Consider the following 18,653-nt stretch of genomic DNA (forward strand, 5'->3'; position numbering starts at 1 on the left):
AGTCGAATGGGGTTACATTAAACAAACAAAAAATTTATTTAAAAACAGCAGAGATTTCGTCTAGCTTATTGGGCAAATTAATAAGTCGTATCATTTCTTTCTTGAATGTATCATAGATAAGCTGCTATATGATGATTGCCACTTCAGTAGCTGTGAAATTATGTGGTTTCTCTTGAGTTTGAACCTAGCGTTGCTCATTTTGTATAGATCCCTAATTACCTGAAATAGAAGTGGTTTTGGTTTTTGTGTTCTGCGTTCATATTTGGAGTGTCATTGTAACTGCTGTATTGCTGATGATGAACATTAGTTGCATTTGTTGTTTCTCGGGGTGTGTTTTTGCATCAGTATTTTATCCTTATTAACCTTTCGGGCTCATCACTGCATATAAATGATGTATCGATGTAACTTAATTCTTTTTGTACGTTTTCATATTGACGTTTTGTACACATCTGAAGCTGTAGCTTGCAGGATTGATTTAACTTTTTCATTGTATGTACCCACAGTATACAACCAGTGCTCTTGGAGAACCGTGAGCTCCCTCGTCACACACACACACACACACACACGCACTTGCCACTAAGCTCTCGTACAAGTAGTTGAACTCAAAAGGGTTCCAGCAATGAGACGTTTGTGTCCAAAAAGTAAAATTCTCCCATTGTTTCTGTTTCAGACGTGTTCTACATCTTGGTTTACCGTTAAATTGATTTTAGAGGAATATTCAATGCAACCTTTTTATCTGTTCAATGTTATATCTGGCTAGAATCTCACTTTGTTCAACTAAACTGCCTTGTGTTCTGATCGCTCGCCCCTTTATGAGTGTCTCACATCAGAGTAATGTCTTGTCCACGCGAAACTGTGGCCATCGTTACGTGTTCCTTGCTGAAACTGAGACAGTGTGAGCAGCACTGTGTACGTGCCTTGAGATTCAGAAAGTGGGAATTCATGTGGGTGATTCCTCGCCGCTTATTGGAGGAGGGAGGCGCAGAATCCCAACAGTCCTTTACCGCGCAGAACGTCTCTTAACCGCCGCTCAACCAGGAGTAAACACACAGACTAGGACTCGCACGGTGTCGTCCTGGGCCCGTACCCCCCCATGGTCCGCTTGTAGACACGACAGAGGACACGTACACGGTGGTGGTGCTCCCCTTGTTTCAGATAGCGGCCACCACCAAAGCATCTGTGACTACGCGCCCATAGAAGGCACACGTCCACATGCACGCATTCTTTGAACGATATGAGACTCGACCACCTTTAGTCACTCTGGCTGAACAGCAGATGCAATACTTAACATGATGCGGTCATTGCACCACTAAGTGTTCTTAGATAATCTCCATGCTTTCGCGTTATCGTGCATGTACACCACCTCCGTTGCATCACTTTGTCGGCCCGGAAGCCGCCGGCTCAGAGCAGCTGTCGGCTGACAGCACCGGCCTTTTTAAGACCATAGGAGCCGAGTACCAGCGAACAGGCCGGGTGGCGCTTAACTGTTAGATGGAAACTCCTGCACAGTGAGTCACGAGTGCAATACTCCACATCGAAACGCTGACGTTGGTGCGGTTGTGTGTTTTTGATAGCGCCTTTTCTTTTTATTCTTACCTGTATGCGTTACTGCTAATTTGGGAAAGGAAGCTTATGACGACAAGGCATGAACTTTGCAGATTAGTGCTTGAAATAGATCCCCAATAATAAGCATGTGAAATGTAATATGTGTTTTGATTCCTCCAAAGGTATTCACCAGCAATGCGCCTGCATAAACTCTCCCATATTATTTAGAGTAAGAATGGATGCAAGTGGAGAGACATTTTAAAAGTGTTTTTATTTTCCACACAATTGACACCTTGGTTTATGGATGAGTTTGTTTTCTGGTTTGTTTTTCTTTTTTAAATTTAGGATTCATGTAACATTTAACAGATAAAAGAGTCATTTGTAAAATTACTAAGTTAGACTTTGATATGGGGGAAAAAACCATCCTCTGCTGCGTTATCCTTTAGAAAAGTTAATTCAGGGTCTGTATTAGTCTAAATATGCTGTTTGATTTATTTTACTCAAGCTTTGTTTTCAGTTTCCTGGTCATCTGTATCAATATCAGAGTTAATTCACACTGCAAGTTATTGAATCATCTGTTTAGATGCTCATCAGATAGACTTGATCACGAGATCTGAACTGTTACTGTTTTAATACCTGTAGATTTTTTTGTGGCTTTGTTTATTTTCTGTTTTTCGTTCATTTGCTTTTTATAAATTCTGTGCTACACTAGTTTGCCATGTAGCAATTGCACTGTGCAATATTTACAGTATGAGGACTGGGAAAACTAACTCTATGGATGTGATGTCTCTTTACAGTTTGCGATAGTGTTTCCTCTCTAGTTCTCAGTGATTTAGGTGTGACCAAGCCTTCTCTACTTTGTCACATTAAGCGGGTTTTCCAGGTGACTCTTTTGGTGAGTGTCAAAATAAGACTTTATGGTGTATTATTGTTAAGATTCACTTTGAATTAAAAAAAATCTATTGATGCAGCTTCTTCTGACTCTGTCTTTTTTTTTCTATTGAATCATTAATTGAAAAACTTGTATAAAAATAAAATAATAAAAACCCAATTTCTGAACTTTGACTTATCACTTTCACTTGATATAAAGCAAGCAGTTGATTTAAACATTCATCATCTTTAAAAGCTGTTTACATTTTACATGTAGTTGAATAAATCTACAATGTGAGCATATTAGTCCTGAACATGAATGATGTGAATGAGCAAGTGGAGCCTTTAGGCGACCTGTGCTCTGTGAACTGATGCCCTGTTGACATGTGCTGAGTAATAATCTTCTTTAAGAGCTACATTACTCCACTTGTGCTCTTCATATTCCCAAACTGATTTTGGATTTATGCAGTTGTATAAAGTGATAATAAATATGTGTCAAAGTGGAAGAAGCGTTTCTGCCCCGAGGTCCAACAGATGGTTAATCCTCTTCTTAGAAGTCGGTGCATGACAGAAATTCAAATGTGTCAACGTTTACAAAATCTGTCTGCGGATAAAGAAAAGAAACTAAAGCAGAATGGATGAGTCTTAAGAGTTACGTTTACACTCCCCAGTAGCTGTGGGATTCCTTTTTTGTCTGTCTCCTATTAGTGCTTTGTTTCTTTATCTGAGATTTCACATATTCACCCTCCCACATTTGCTGCTGATGCTGCCATTTTCTGTGGGATGTAGAATATTGTTACTGATGTAGGTTCCTGTGGTAGAATGAAGAACGTTCTGTCTGATTGTGTCCAGTGGTCATTTACTGGGAAACCTGGGGGCCTCTCTCTCCATGTGAGACCAGTCCAGTGGTTTTCCTGGATGTAGACTGACATCTTGTGGCCGTGAACAGCTATAACAGCCACACTTGTAACCACAAAGGCCCTTTGACTAAATAAAACACTGTTTGTGTGTTCGGTAGAAATATAATGAAACTAAGAGCGTTGCCATTCTGAAAGCAGGGCCACAAGGTCGGTGCGTAAAAGTACCCCGTGGGTTTCCTCTACCCACGCAGGTCTGCGCTGTCTTCCTCCAGCAGAGGTCGTCCTGTGGCCCGACGCGCGCCGACTTTCTCCCCGTAATTAACAGCGGAGTCTAATTTGCCCACTTTGACGTTGGGGGGGGTGGAAGACTTCAAAACGTCCACCCTTCAGCCGCACTGTAGTGGAATTATTGCCTGGGCCGTCCGTGGGCAGCGCTGGACGCCTCTCATCCGCCCGGAGCCGCTCGGAATGAGGCGGTCCATCGCCAGCAGCTAAATGTCAAACCTTTGGCAAAGTGTGCGCGCCGCGCTGCGCCACGCGGCGAGGATGGGTGGACCGCGCGCAGTGGAGCGCTAGGGCGCATTCCTCCATTTGGCCGCGGACGCCGCCTCGTCCCCGCAGCCCTGGACGCACGGCGAGAGCGCGGGGCCGCCGCGTTTCGCGTTCACGCACCGAGATTGATCCGATGTATTATTTGCCGGCGAAACTTCAGCAACTTGTCCACTGGATATGGCTCCCGGTGTGAGGAGTGGGCGGACGGGTCGACCCGGAGCGGCGGGAGCCGGCGGAGCGCAGCCCGGCGGGCGCTCGCAGCGGGGGACGGATGCTCTGGGAGGGAGGAGGTGTCGGAGGAGCAGGTGGCGAGCGGCGGCGGCGGCGGCGATGCTTTCCGAGCGGCTGCTGTCTGCGGGGATGCTTGTACTCCTTGCCCGGTGCGCTTTGGCCGCAGAGGGTAAGAGATGCGCGCTGCTGGGACACACACGCGGGTTTGATGCATCGGCCTGTGTCACATCCACATCGTGGGCTGCGCCTGGCGTCCGTGCGGTGACGGCACCAACGCCGGGTGAAAGGAGGATCATCCGCTCCACGCAGGCTGCGTTCTGTGATCCGCACCTTTATTGCTGTAAATGAGTGCTGGGGCCGATTAAATGGCTCCCTCGACCCTTTTTAAGGAAGGAAGAACTTCCCAGGTTTCACCACAACCTCCATTTACTGGATTCATTCTCTTTTCTGGCCAGGTGCTGTGTGTGAGACGGCGCCGGTCCGGCGCCGAGCGGGCTTTGCTTGTGTGTGATGTAACTTGTGCCGGAACCTGCGGCCAGTCCTCTGCGTTGCTGGCTCCACACACACACACACACACGCCTGCATCCTCTGCATCTGGGCCTCGTCATGGGCCGTCTTGACCCCAAACTCCGTCTCGGCCTCCGCGCTCGCCCGCGTCCGCGTGGTCATGAGGCTCCTGAACGCTGTCGTGCTCGTAATGGGCCGTGGCCGAGTTATTCTGGGAGCGCGGTGCGGTCAGTGTTTCGCAGCATCTGGGTCAGCGCTAATGACACACGCACTGAAGCCCACTCTGGGTCTGTGTGTCTGTGGCGGCGTGCGAGGCAGCTGGGCCGACGTTGGCCGACATACAGTAGCTGCCCTTCAGCCGTGAACGGGAACCACGGGCCGGGCCTCCAGCCCAGATGCCGTCAGAACCCGAACACAACGAGGCGATGAGAGCGTCTGCAAACTGCGATGTAGTGGCTGTGCTCTGTCTCACCTCTGCTGAGGCACTGCTACAACAGCAGAGTCTCCTCCTCCTCCTCCTTCCCATAGTCAGCACATCCATTCTGAAACACATGAGCCCAGCAGCAGCAGCAGCACCTGAGCTGTGTTCATATCTGCCAGCGCTTGAGTTTCCATTGTAGGTACACGTATTTCGGAAAACCTTCAGAGCAGGTTTACAGAGAATGAATGTTGTGTTTCACATTCACTATCACAAGGGTCAAACCACGTTTAGCCTCGAAGTCACCATGTGTGTATTTTCGTGTCATTCGGGGCATTTTATCTGATTGCTTGGCTTGTTGGATGAAGTGATTCTCTAGAAGTACTGTCACAGACCCACAGGCTTTGCCGGCACCATTATAATGGGTTTCAGTGCCACAGTGATCCAGATCCTTTGAAAAAAACAGCTGTGGTGCAAACAGAGGCATCTGGTTGAAGGATTTAACAAAAAGTCTGACTGACGGAGAGAAAACACTGGGTCCATGTTGCATCATTATGCATCTGTATTCCTACTGACCTCACGTGGCCGCGCGTCTATAAATATCTGTGTGTACAGGTCACGTCCCACAGAACGCAGCGTCGCGGCTGCTGTTGGCGTCTCGGACGTTTACGACTTGTTGCCTCATCAGTAGAAAGTGCAGCGCGCCGTGTTTCTTGTGTGTAAGGTGGACTCGGTGAAACTCGTCCCCAGGTGCTGTGATGCTTCCCCTCCCAGCGCGTGGAGGCGGGACAGCATGGGGTTTCTATGGCAACCCCAGTGTTTGTCCAGTGGCGCCGTCTCCGATCGGCCCAATGCTGAGATCTGTGGCCCCTGGATTGAGCTTTAATGGACTCAGTTTGTTGTGATGCTGTCTTATTAGCACAGCTGGAAAATACTGGGTCCGTCCCCACTTAAAGGCCTTACAGTAATTCTGGTTTATGGGTTCTGACGGGCTCTCCTCAGAGATGCTGACGCACTGGAGCACCAACTGCTTGGCCTCTGCCTTCCTTGTGTTCCTGTGCTCGTGCATCTTGCAGGTTTGCTGTGGTTCCCTGTGGCTGAAGCAGCCTTCAAGAGCTGTCACCATGGTTAATGTTAATAGAACTTCCAGGAATTAGTTTCTAAAAACCAGCAGCCATGACTCACGCTGGCTCTGACGACCTGTCTGCTGGAGCTCAGGCTGCAGAGGCCGTGACTCTCACTTCATTTCTCCAGTTTTTGCTCCTTGTGGTAATTTACTGTACAATAGTTAATAGTGTTGTGGGGACGCCTTTTAGGAGGACTTGGTGTGTGTGTGTGTGTGTGTGTGTGTGTGTGTGTGTGTGTGTGTGTGTGTGTGTGTGTGTGTGTGTGTGTGTGTGTGCGTGTGTGTGTGTGTGTGTGCGTGTGTGTTCTAGATCTGCGTTGACTGTGCATCTGCGAGTCTTCGTTTGTTTTCCACTCAGTCGTGATGCAAACATTTGTCTTTGAACAGACAGACATCAAATTGAAAAGTCAATTTACAAAAACCACGATGATTTTTTTTTTTTTTTAGCTCGTCTTCTGCTCACAGCCCATCTGTCTCCTCCGGCACGTTGTGCAGATGCTGTTTAAGATCCCTTTGCCATCAGGAAATTATTTTCCTTCTTGTAGTGAAAATCCTGACTGAAGGATAACTCTGAGTTATTACATTGTATTAGGACCAGTAATCTCTGCGGGTACAGTAATACCCAGTCTTACTCAGCCCAGCTATAATTTGCTCCCAGGGCTCCACTTGAGGGAGAGTAAAGGTCTGCAGTCTTTCCTCATCCACAGCTGTAAAGAGGAGCTTCTCCAGCACATACTGTAGATGGAATGATAAGAAAGGCAAACGGGCTTCTAATTAGTATCATGGACCATCTGCCCCACAATATCCCTCATATACTTAATTAAACTCTGGGAATGTGTGTGTGGAGCTTCTTCCACGTCTCCCTCCATCTCTGCGTTTCTGGTGGCTCCCTGCTGTGCTGTCGGTTCTGGCCGTGCAGTGCAGGCTCCTCGCCGGCGTGGCTGTGGTTCCGCCGCTGCTCCAGGATGGACAGCGGGCCGCCCGGTTCACTGGGACGCGCTGTGATACACCGCACCGCTGTGTGCGAGGCTGCTGTTCATCACCCTGCAGCAGCTAAAGACGGAGCCAGAGGCCTGGACCTAGAGATGGACAACGTGTCTATCGCAGTGTACTTTTTCATATTGATATGTTGTTTGCTTTATGTCAGCAAAGACATTTTGTGATGCTTCTTCTGACTTTTATGCTGCGTGGCATTCAGGGACACTACAGGAAATGGGTCATCTGAGTTTTATGACAGAGATCACAACCTCAATAGTGATTTTACTCCTTTATGCAACAACTTGGCTATTTCTGAGCTTCACTGGAGCTTTTCTGTTCTGATTGAATTGTGCATTGCTGACAAGCTGAAAAATAACATAGTAAATACTTAACTCATCAACTTACACACTGGAATTGTAACCTTGTGAGGTAGAATTAGTGGCAGAGCTTCTGTGTAGTTGTCAATGGGTTCGATGTGATGCTAAACAGGGTTGTCTGCATCAATACGTGTGTGTAAAGGTTCGTGTTGTGTCTTTGTGTCGTCTCACCCTCTTTGACGTATCACGCTGCTGAATGGTACATTGTTGGTCCGGTGTGTGTGACCCCGTTTCCCACAACTCCCATGACCTTCAGGAACTGTTGCATTGTCATGGAAATGTGGCCGAGCTTCTTCTCCTTCTCTAATTGGATTATATAGAAATCGGGGCTCGGCCGGGATAATTAATGACGTATCTGCTTCCGACCCACGGCGCGGCCCGACGTTCCAGCGACGACGGCGCCGTGGCTTTGGACCATCAGCGTCACTTTGACTTTAAATCCCAGCGACATCGCAGATGAAGGATCTTGCGCTTTAGCGGAGCAGGTTGAGCTTAGAGGCAGCGTACACGCTGCCGAGATGACAGCGGTGCTGAGGAGGGGGACTGTGGAGTCGCAGCATTAAAGGAAAGGTTTGACAGTTATAGAAGTCATCCTATTAATCAGTAATCAAGCTGTCCGGGGGCTTTAACAGCTTTTGACAGGATCTGGAAGGGTTTTAGTGCTTATACTCACATTTGGATTAAATTTGCATGAGTTGCACAAATCAATGCACTGTTTGTATGTTGCGAGACCTACAGAGCTGATATTGGAAGGTCTTTAACTGGTTTGAAGTGAGAGGGGAGTTCCACAGATACTCTTTAAGCTTTAAGAATCTATTTTTCTGCATTTCTGTGGCATTTGTTTGAGTGCATTCAGTCCATCACAGCACTGGACTCATCTGAGTGTGTGTCTCCACGCTCCGCTGGTTTCATACCAAGTTCTTCACCTGTAATCAGGCAAAGTAACGGTGCCGTTTCCTGAAAATGACACTGAGCTTCACCAACGTTGCCTGATAAAAACGGTCAGAATCTTTCCTGTCTTTTTTGAACACAGCCTCAATAGAGACGTGCTGCCAAAGCTGCAGAGATTAGATATTCATTAGTCCACATTTGGACGCCCTGTTAATAAATGCGGGCGATTTGTGAGCGTGGCTGCTCTAAAACCTGGTGCTCGGCCAAGACCGCTCCCAGCTTCTCAGTGAGGTGGAAAATATACAGCTTCCGAACCTAAGGATGATTTGGGGCAGTTCAACAGGTTCGGGCCTCTGTAGCAGGACACGTTGGAGGAAGCCACTGTCTTCAAAGAGAACTTTGAAGCGTAAACACATGAAATGGAGGTGTTTGTGGAGGTTTCACATAACACTTTAGTACCAACTGTGTTTCTGTGACTCAGTGGTTCTGCGTTGCCGTTGGCACAGAGATGTGTTAAATGGCTAATGAAGGTCAAGAGCATGTCCTTAGGATTAGATAATGGAAAGTCATAGTATACATATATCTCAGTAATGATGCTGTCACCAAGGAGACGGCCGTCCTCTCGTCGATGGTCGTCACGGCGAGGGATGGATGTGACCCTTTATGGTGAGGAAGATTCTTACAGTAGTTACAATGCGTCTCTGAGGGAAGTGAACAAAGAAAGAAAGAGACAGACTCTCACTGGTGAGAGTTTTATTATTTACAATAAAGCATCATGCGTTGTCTTTCGTTTTTATTTTCCAGGGAAAAACAAATTGCAAGCAGACACCTACAATACACTCAACACAAAAATAAAGACAATGGAGTAAGCGCGCAAAATGAAACATCTCCAGATGATTTCCATCCCAGGCTCAGCCATAAAACGCCGTTTCTGTTTGTGGTTATAGCTTCGGTCACGCTGTCGTAGGTGCACATCAAAGCCGCTCCACTTTTAAACAGTACCTCCTCAACGATCCCATTTCTCCATCCCTGAAACCATCCCTGAAAAGGTGGCTCCCGTGGAGACGTCCCCCCTCTTAATGGTGTGTGTCTGCCCGCTAATAAACTTGTCCACACAGTGGCTCCGCTCAGTGACTGTTTCAGGTCCAACAGAGTACAGTTAGAAAATGAACTGTCTGCCAGAAAATACAAATTAAAGCAGATGGTCCCGTTTGAACTCTGACACCTCCAGCTCTTTGTTTTATTTGTACTCCCACATCTCGGATGCAGTCCAGGAAGTTAAGAACCTGTGGAAGAAAGTCAGGCGCCGTCGCAGCGCCTGATGATGTCAGCTACAGCTACACGCCGTATCTAAGACCACGTGGGCGGTTGTGGTGGCTGCTTTTACTGATAGTCTGACTAATTTAAGTAGACTAATTTTCCAGGTGCGTTTGTAATTTGTAGAAATGATTTGGTGTTTAGGTGAAAGGTATGAGGGTATTTCAGTGACATTTTGTAGCATTGTGTGGTTAATTTGTGTTGTCATATTGGTCTGTAAATTAAAATAAACCAGTGGGAACTGGAAACTGCAAGTCCACAACACTCAGACATGCTGATGTCTCATTTCCACTCACGCTGTGAAACATGCCCAGCTTTTTCCCAGCACTGCAAAAGAGCGAGTAGTTCCTAAAATGAGTTTTAATCATTTCCCTTATGATTAGAAGCAAGCTGAGACCTTTGGAAATATCCATATCTGCTGTTGGTTTTTTGCGCAAATTCTGCTGACTTTGCATTTTGTCCTAAACTCCACTCTTCGAACATTTTATTGTCCAACATAAAATCAGTTCCTCTGCACCGAGCATTCAGTCGCTCCTTCAATGTCAGCCCTTGCCTCTGGTGCTACTTTCCATCAAATCCTCCTCCCGCTGCCTAAATTCTTAATTCACTTACATAAAAAAACTTTGAATAGGTCGCTTTTACCGGTTTAACTTCTGCACGTCTCTTGCTACTGTTCTCCAGCTCTTGTTGTTTTCGCTGCTGTTTTTGTAATTGCCTCGCTTGATTAGCTGTTCGGTTTGCCGCCGCTGAGCCTGTTGCACAATCACTTCTGAATCATTTAATTACATATGTTAGTTCAAAAATAATCCACCAGTCACTACAATTACAGCTGCACTCTAATGCGACAGTTGAGTAAACGAATCAACAGAAGGACAAGAGGCAGATGAGGTTAATGAATGAATGCAGATTATTGTAGGTCTGCGTTTCTAGAAACAGGATTCCTCTCATCACATCGTGAACTCCTTCCTCGCTGACGTGAAGGAAGGGGCTGATGTGGCAGCTGTGCTGTGACGCAGCCACTGGGCTGAGGCTCATCCATCACGCTGCCTGCCTGATCTCCGTTTGCTTCAGCTGCGCGGCGTGTCAAGGCTGAACGTTCGACTGCTGCGAAGCGAAGCCCCGTGTTTGACCGCCGACTCGCTCCTCGTGAACTCATCGTATTGTCATGCACCGTCGTGCAGTGCGAACTGTCAGCTGTTATTGCTTTTGTTGTTAAAGCAGCTGTATTTTCCAAGTCCAACAAATACGTCAATCTGTGCGTTTCACTCCCGGTGTGAAACACAGGCTTTATGTTTATTAAGTATCACACAAACACAAAATCTATTAGAGTTAGATTTAGTGAAATAGTTTTGCATTCAGGCAGAGAGCAAATCTGCCCCCTAGAAACACTAGAAAGAGTTAATATTGCACAAAATAACTAGTGTGCAGGTGAATTGCCAGCGTGTTGCTCTGTGGCCCTCTGCTTGTAGTGGCCCCAGATTATAGAGCATTGTGATTGAATTACATATATTTTGAGGTTCTTGTGCTTGACTCGCGTGTGGATTCCAGAAGGGATCGTGGAAGCTTAACAGGCTTATCCCACCTTGTTATCCTCCGTTGTCCTCCTCCCTCCATGCTCCTCATGCCTCGGCTGCTGCACTGCAGCCAGTGAACGCAGCCGGGGTCAGTTCATCTCTGCAGCCTCGCGCTCTTATCAATCCGTGGATTACGACCCTTTGGGAGCCCATCAAATAAAAGAGCTCATCCGCCATCTGAATGTATTGTCACGTATGTTTGAAGATTGGGAAACGTGGACTGAAGTTGTCCTAATTATACTGTGACACAATGTGTGAAAGTGAAAGCGTTGTTTGTAGGAAGGATGAAAGACGTTTTAACAAAGGGGCCATGAGTGACTGTGTCTCTGAGTGTTGTTGTGTGTGGCAGGTCTGACAGCGCTTGCACCTCACGGCTTTGACTCCATTTTGTGTGTTTGGGACCTCTGGGTTCCTCCTACAGCCGAAAGACTATATTCTCCAGAGCCTGTGGGTGTGAATGGGACTTAGGATGCTTGTTTGTCTCCATGTGTGGTCCTGTGACAGTATGTGCAGCTACAGACAATGAATGGCTGCGTGGTGTTGTTAGAGGGAGGGACACGCTGGACTCTGGCCGCTGTGTTGGTACAATAATAGGATGCAGATAAAACACGTCTTTACCTTCTAAGCTTGGATTTGTGTGAAAGTTGAGCACAAGACACATAAGAAGGTGGTTGATTCAACCTTCTGTCACTTGGCAGGAGGAGCTTTGACTTTCACAGAAGTCTCTCCGAGGACCCAATTAGAAAGTGAGAAGCAGAGATGTGATTTCACAAACAGTGGGCTTCATTTATTCAAGTTTTTTTTTACTTTGTTCTCAAGAAATGTCTACACTGGTTTCATGACGTGATTTGTAAACATTTGCTCGTGTCCTAACATACTGATGACAGTGTGATCCATAGAACGGTTCTGTTCTGCCCATAAACAAACCTCCGCTGGACACTGGACCACAAACAGAGATGTCACACACAAATTTCAAAAATGGTGGAGCAGCAGCTTCATAGTTGTTGATTCACATTCGCTGCCTGGTTAAAATAAACGAAAAAAGAAACAAATAAGCTTCAATCGTAGTAGCATCAGTAATGAATGTTAAATTACACAAGTCTGTGTATGAGATAAATTAGATTCGTTAAAAAGCAGCACAACACAAACAACACTGCCCTCTAACGGCCCGGGGTTTAAACGCAACACACTGTCACAAACGTGTGCGCAGATAATAACCAAAACTATTCTGAGGATTTCTACAGTTATCACACAAGTGAACATCCTGATGCTACAGTTTGTCTGTATTTCACCCAGACTTGTCGGACCTGTTGTGTGTGTAGATTGTCTTTTTTTCCACGTTTGCTGAGTGAACCCAGTGGAAGCAGAGCCAGGAGTCGGGCAAAAGTACCGTAGATGGATGTGATGCCGAAAACCTTAACTCCTCTCCAAGGCCCCTCCTCAGGGACAAGTTATATTTAATGATCTATTTTATTGATAGACACTTGGTAGAATAGTGAAACGTGAGACCTGACGATAAATCATCATAGATGGGCTTGATTTTATGTAACTTAAGTCCTGCACTTAGTCAGTACATTGTTGAAGGTCTTCTCTTCAACATTTTTCCATTTAAAAAAAGCTTTTATGACAGAGGCCTAGTTTTATTTTCATGGTTTGTGTGATTTTTGTGAGCCCACTGGACTAAACGTTACCTTCAAGCAGTCACAATAAGAGTCTAATATTATGGCATCACACTGTGCTATGTCACTATGACTGCCTATCTGTGCAGTACGTCTCAGACGCTCTCTATCGCCGCATGCGCGTGGGACACCAGGAGAACGAGGCCTTTAATGGGCTCAGGATGAGACAGTAACACAAATACTATGTAATAATCCTACTGGTTGTGATCACGTCTAACAGCTATCATTGCTTCCTCCATCTCCGCCCCCCCGTGCTCGCTCTGCTTTCAACCTTGACATAGTTCAGAGGCCACCGCTGCCTCCGGGCGCGATGCTGAAGTGAAGGATGACTGCCTTTTCGGCGCGTTTAATGGGACTGTGATTGCCTGCGGAACCCTACCGAGCTCTCTGACTCTCTGCCATCGCCAGCACGGCTCATGTGGTCACTCTGCTCATCAAAGGAATGTTTGACGCGGGCATAATCATAATAAGTTTTATGCAGCGTTAATCTGTAGTGTTCAGTGGCAGCATCAGCGTGTGTCTGAGGAAAGGCAGCCCGCTCCCATCAGCCTGGACTGTCTGCTTCTATTGCAGGGAAGTATTCTGTATTTCTCATTTTACTGAGGGAACGTTTCGCTTGATGTAAACATTTGTCAGCAGCAGACTGTTGATATATCACTGGAGGACGGGCACAGAAATAATTCATTACATAACTTCATTTAGGTGGGAAAAAACACAGCTATGATATAAAATATGCCCTTTTTTAATTCATCTCATTTCGATGTTGCCTTGAAACAAAACCAAAACACAGGTCAAGCGTTTGAAGTGCACATAGAGCTGCAGCAAGGCAGTTTCATGGAGGAAAAGGTCGGGACTTCGAGTTCTGATTCGCCTTTGCAGCAGGTGCTTCCTGCACGTCGTCCACCGTCCGTTTCTCGGCTCAGACGTCGTCCTGGTGTGAACGGCTCCCGTGTGTCTCCTGTGCTGCTCCACGGTGGACTTTGTGTCTGCTCCGGTGCAGCGGGCTCATTTCTGACTGCTCATGCAGCATGAAGCGACGCACAGCATCCTGGCTTTTGAATGGCTTCGTCCTGCAGTGCTGAATGTTCCCTTTGATGCAATGAGATGCAGGTGTTTCTATACCTCAGTCCGCTCTTCAGCGCGTCCGACAGTAATTTGTTTATGGACAGAAGCATTTTAACCCAAGGCAACTTCATCCTCCTCCTCTGTAAGTGTAAAACAGCATCATATATTATTTCACTCATCGCTGCTGATGAGTATCTGATATTAAGCGCCTCCTGCTCAACTTACGCTCCAAGGCCTGAGTTTCTGCGAGACTTGTGAGTGATGGTGTTTAAATTGGCCTAAATGGCGTGAATTTATGCATTATTTGTCTTGAGTCAAGGGTCTGACTCTTTAGCGTCACATTTCCGACTGCTGTCTGTTTAACAAACATCAGGACTGACTTTAAAGGTCATTTGTGGCCCTTCATCATCTATATTCATTCATTTATTCAGACTATTCTATCCACTTACTGCGGATTTCATCATCACAAACGTCACATAAACTGAAAAGTGTGAGGAAGCATCTTTCATTATTTATTTTGTGTTTGTGTGTTTCCCATTTAAACATAGAATGTGTGCGTTTCTTTAATGTCAAGACTTCTGCACTAAAAGACAAAATCAACAAATGAGCCTTGATGCATGTTTTACGTTCGACATAAACAAAGGGGGGCCGGATTTTGGCTGACGGTTGTCAATATTTGCTGAAATATTAGCGTCTGAGCCAGCGGATACGTGATCCCTCGTGTGGGAGTGGAGGGAATGCGTCCTCTGTCACCTTCCAAAAAGCTAAAAGCCCTGAAAACGGTCTCGCTGGTGTGTTTGTGAGAAACAGAGAGGGCCTCGATGGTCACGCTAACAGACCATGCGCTGATTCAGACCCAGGAAGACGTGCAATTCTGCAAACAAAGATGGCCCCTAACTGAAACTTCATTGCCTGTACTCGGAGGCAGTGAGTGATGGAATGGATATCGCATGTGCACATCGTTGCGTGGCTGCAGTCGAGTGTGCGCTGGGCCGAGTTCCAGGCAGCCGATGCGTGTCTCAGCCTGCTGTGCTGTTTGCACCTTTAAAAAAAAGAAGGGGGGGGTTGGAGGATGTGTGTGGGTCATTCAACCATCCTGGTTTCACACTCCTCCTCACCTCATGAAGTCGTTTCAATGCAACAACACCTCAGAGCGGTTGTGTAGTGGAACAGTCGGACACAGGAGGACGCGAGTCCCGCCTCAGAGCAGCTTTTCTCAATTCTGCTCCTCCGCTCCCGGGCCTCCGTCCGCCTCACCATTGAATTACACCCGCGTTTGCCATTTTCAGCACACACGAGAACAAAAACAGCTCGGAGCCAAAGGAGAAGTGGTGGATAATGCGTGTGCACCGCCGGTGTCGTCTGCGTCCTGGCAGCTAAAAGACAGCGCGAGGGAGAGAACCGAGGCCCGTGGTTGTGCGATTGGGGGGGGGGGGGCGAGTGTAACTGTGTGGCGTCCAAATGCAAAAGTTCACCAGCCAAAAAGCATTAGACCCACGGTGAAACGTCTCCTCCCCCCCCCCACCTGCGGACCTCCTGGTTCCGCCCATATGCTCGGCCCTGTCGGAGCAGGTGGCGGACCGCGGGGCGACCCGTCACCTCAGCGTGGACTGGACCCGGCGTCACGTGCTGCCGGGCGCGCACGCGGGGGACGGAGGGCGGGAGCGGCGCTGACTGGGAGGTTAACCTTGGCGCAGGTCACGTCTCCTCCGTTATCGCGCAGAAACACGCTCCGCGTCCTCCCGCTCTTTGTTCGATGTGACGCTGGTCTTTTGAGGGTGGATTCGTTTCCCGCTCCGCTCCGCTTGTGATTTATTGACGTGGGAGCACGCGCCGAGCACGAGGGGCCTGCTCGGTGATTTACCCGTCTGAAAACAAATCATCCGAATCACTCCGTACCGAGTCTCCGCGTGAACATTCTGAATTGGCGAGCTGAGGCGTTCACGTGACGCCGGTCCTGTGGCGGCGGCTGCGTGAGCGCGCGCGGAGCCTCGCCGACGGGTCCTCGCAGCTGAACAGTCCTGTCCACGTTATTTATGTGGATTTCGGACAGAATACGAAAAGCGGAGCAGAAGAAAATGACTTATACATGAGTGCCTCGCCCCCTTTCCCGCTCCAAGTAAATGTCTCTTGTCAAAAGCGGGTTTTTCCGCCGGCCCCGTGTCTGGATGACACTGAAGGAGCCGAATGCGCGCGCGAGCTGCTTGCACTTCAGCGGCGGGAACACGCTGAGGCGCCGAGAGGTGTGACAGGACTGCAAAGCTTTATAAATGGGTGAAGCAGCGTCTTTATGGATGCGCTGAGAATGAAAGGAAAGGCCGGAGGAGGAGGAGGTGAGACGGCACCACGTGGAGCGTCCTGGCGCATTAATCACCGCCAACGTGTTCGCGGCACCAACGTAAATCTCCCCGTCACCGCCGCCGTCTTTCCGCCGTAACGCGTCGTCGCCGGCTGCTTTCAGAAGCGCCGTTATCGCCGCTGCTCCCCAGCGCACGGGGTTCACCTGTTGAATAATTCTATTTGTTCCACTTTGAGGATTGTCTCGTTGCTTCTCTTTGGGGAACAAATACATGTTTGCCCTTGGTTTACGGCCAGATGCTGGCGGAAGTTAAACCCGGGCGCGAGGAGCAGTAGCACGCGCTCACCGACAAACAACGGATGTTTGATCAACTGTAATGACCTCATGTGTCACGTTCGACGCCCAGTGTGAACAAATGCACACACTGCTGATTTGAGTCGGTTAATATTTTATTTTACATTGTCAACAGTATAAGTGGTACGTGGGCTGTGAGCTTTCTCTCGTTCTGCTCTCATCAGAAAGGTCCACCTTTGATGCCTCTGGTTCCTCGTCTCTACCTGGTGACCCGGCGGCTGCTCCTGCGCAGCCATTGGCTGACCCGTCGGTGGCGGAGGAGGTGCCTTTCTCACTCGTCCACTCAGACGGTGACCCGGAGTCCGAGGGGGAGGCCTTATCGGGGCGGCCCGCCTTTTCCTCCGTTCTAACTGTCATGGCAGGAAGCGGCAGGCCTCCAGCGAGCCGTGATCCAAGCAGAACCTCGCCGAGCGTCGCCGGGGATGAGACCCACACCACCCAATGGCCTTCACACAGTCTCAGCCAGAGCTCTGAGACGCCCTCATCGCCACATACGGAAGACGGGATCCTCCCCCCAAACTCAGGTCTGACATCCACCGCGCCACCACCGCCGTCATCCTCTTCATCTTCATCGTCACAGTCTTCATCGGCTCCACCCACCTCCTCTGCGTTGCCGCCTTTTGCGGCTCCTCCTTCGCCTCCTGCTGCGTGGATGAAGAAAGCGGTGTCATCTCCAGGTCCAAGGACAGAAGCAGCGACAGGTTCTGTGGGCTGGTCAGACCGCCGGACGACCGCCCAGTCCAGCGGTCCCTCTGACCCACCAGCTGTTACCCCGGGACTAGAACCCAGCACTGAAGTGACAAACCTTCACTTTTACAGTCAACACCTTCATCAGCATTTAAACGAAGCCGCTCAGAACCAGCGCCCAGGTAATGCAGAAATGAGCCCCTCCGGTCAAGAAGGTCGGGATGCTGAGAGGCAGCAGGCTTCAGCCGCTCCCACAGCAGCTCTGCAGTCGCACACCTTAAATCACACGGCCCGTATGGAAGCGGAAGGCCGGGCAGCGGCCGCCAGCCGAGCTTATGTTCACAGAACCACCGGGGATACAATCGCGCCGCCCCTGGCTTCACATGCTGTAAATCCAGACGCATCACCAGCAATAATGTTGAGGCCGCCCGGCTCATTTGTTACGGTTTCCCCCGACCCGCCACCAGGTAGAGCGTCTTTCTTCGAATTGGCAATAACTAAGCTAGCGCCCGTCCGCTTCGGCACGCCGCCCTCAGCGCATGCATCTAATCCCGGTGATTTACTGACGGCAGCGGGTCACGACAGCCCCAGAGTCTCTGCCATCAATATGAATCACAGCCGGGGAGTGGCAGCGGCAGACGAGCCCCGGCCTATTTCCACTCCAGCTCACCGGAATCACTCACTTTCACTCACTCAGACGAGGCCCCAGTCCGCCGGTGTTCCCCTCCTCAGGTCCAGCACCGCGGCGAAAACCGCCCCCCACGCGCCAGATTCAGGTTCACCCGGTTTTACGAGAAACTATCAAGGTTTCGGATCACAAACCGAGATGCCGACGCGCACAAGTCAGGTGCCAGCGGTACTTTCAACTAAAATTAAGACGATTTATCTTTCTGGTTCAGCAAATGATAAAAGCTATAAAACCAGTCCAGCCAGAACTTATTTATTTCCCTCATCTGTCAGCCACCGTCCACACCATCACTCTGCTGACAGCGCTGGCCTTTCTGCCTATAGTCAGGTCACATTTGCAGAGCGGTCGCCGTCCACACCATCTCCCCTGGTTTCCCACATTCTTAATACGCCATCTACTAGATCTCAACGGGCCGAGCCGCCGGCTGTTTCCGCTGGTCACAGCGTTCATTCCACTGCTGATGTGGAAACAAGCGAAGGAAACGAGCGAACGCCGGCGTCTGCTAGCGTTCACATGTCACGTGGAGCGAAGGCTGCTGGGAGCTTCCATGCTAATCCTCTCACAACACAGTTTCCAGGTGTCATCACTACAAAAGGCGTCTTTACGCTAAATGGCTCTGAAAGGTCTCCTAATGA

The 18,653-nt window shown here is 48.7% G+C and overlaps 1 protein-coding gene across 1 annotated transcript in view; it reads left to right on the plus strand.

The window, feature by feature from the left end:
- The first annotated feature begins 3,594 nt into the window (after positions 1 to 3,594).
- Positions 3,595 to 18,653, plus strand: part of kiaa1549lb (KIAA1549-like b) — a 38,172-nt gene continuing 23,113 nt past the window's right edge. Inside the window, exons 1-2 of the mRNA XM_029145207.3 lie at positions 3,595 to 4,227; positions 16,808 to 17,167. Of these exons, the coding sequence (XP_029001040.1) occupies positions 4,005 to 4,227; positions 16,808 to 17,167 (583 nt within the window). The 5' untranslated portion in view covers positions 3,595 to 4,004. The remainder of the gene's footprint in view (positions 4,228 to 16,807; positions 17,168 to 18,653) is intronic.

This window comes from Betta splendens, chromosome 3 (assembly GCF_900634795.4).
Source record: "Betta splendens chromosome 3, fBetSpl5.4, whole genome shotgun sequence".
Taxonomy (NCBI): domain Eukaryota; kingdom Metazoa; phylum Chordata; class Actinopteri; order Anabantiformes; family Osphronemidae; genus Betta; species Betta splendens.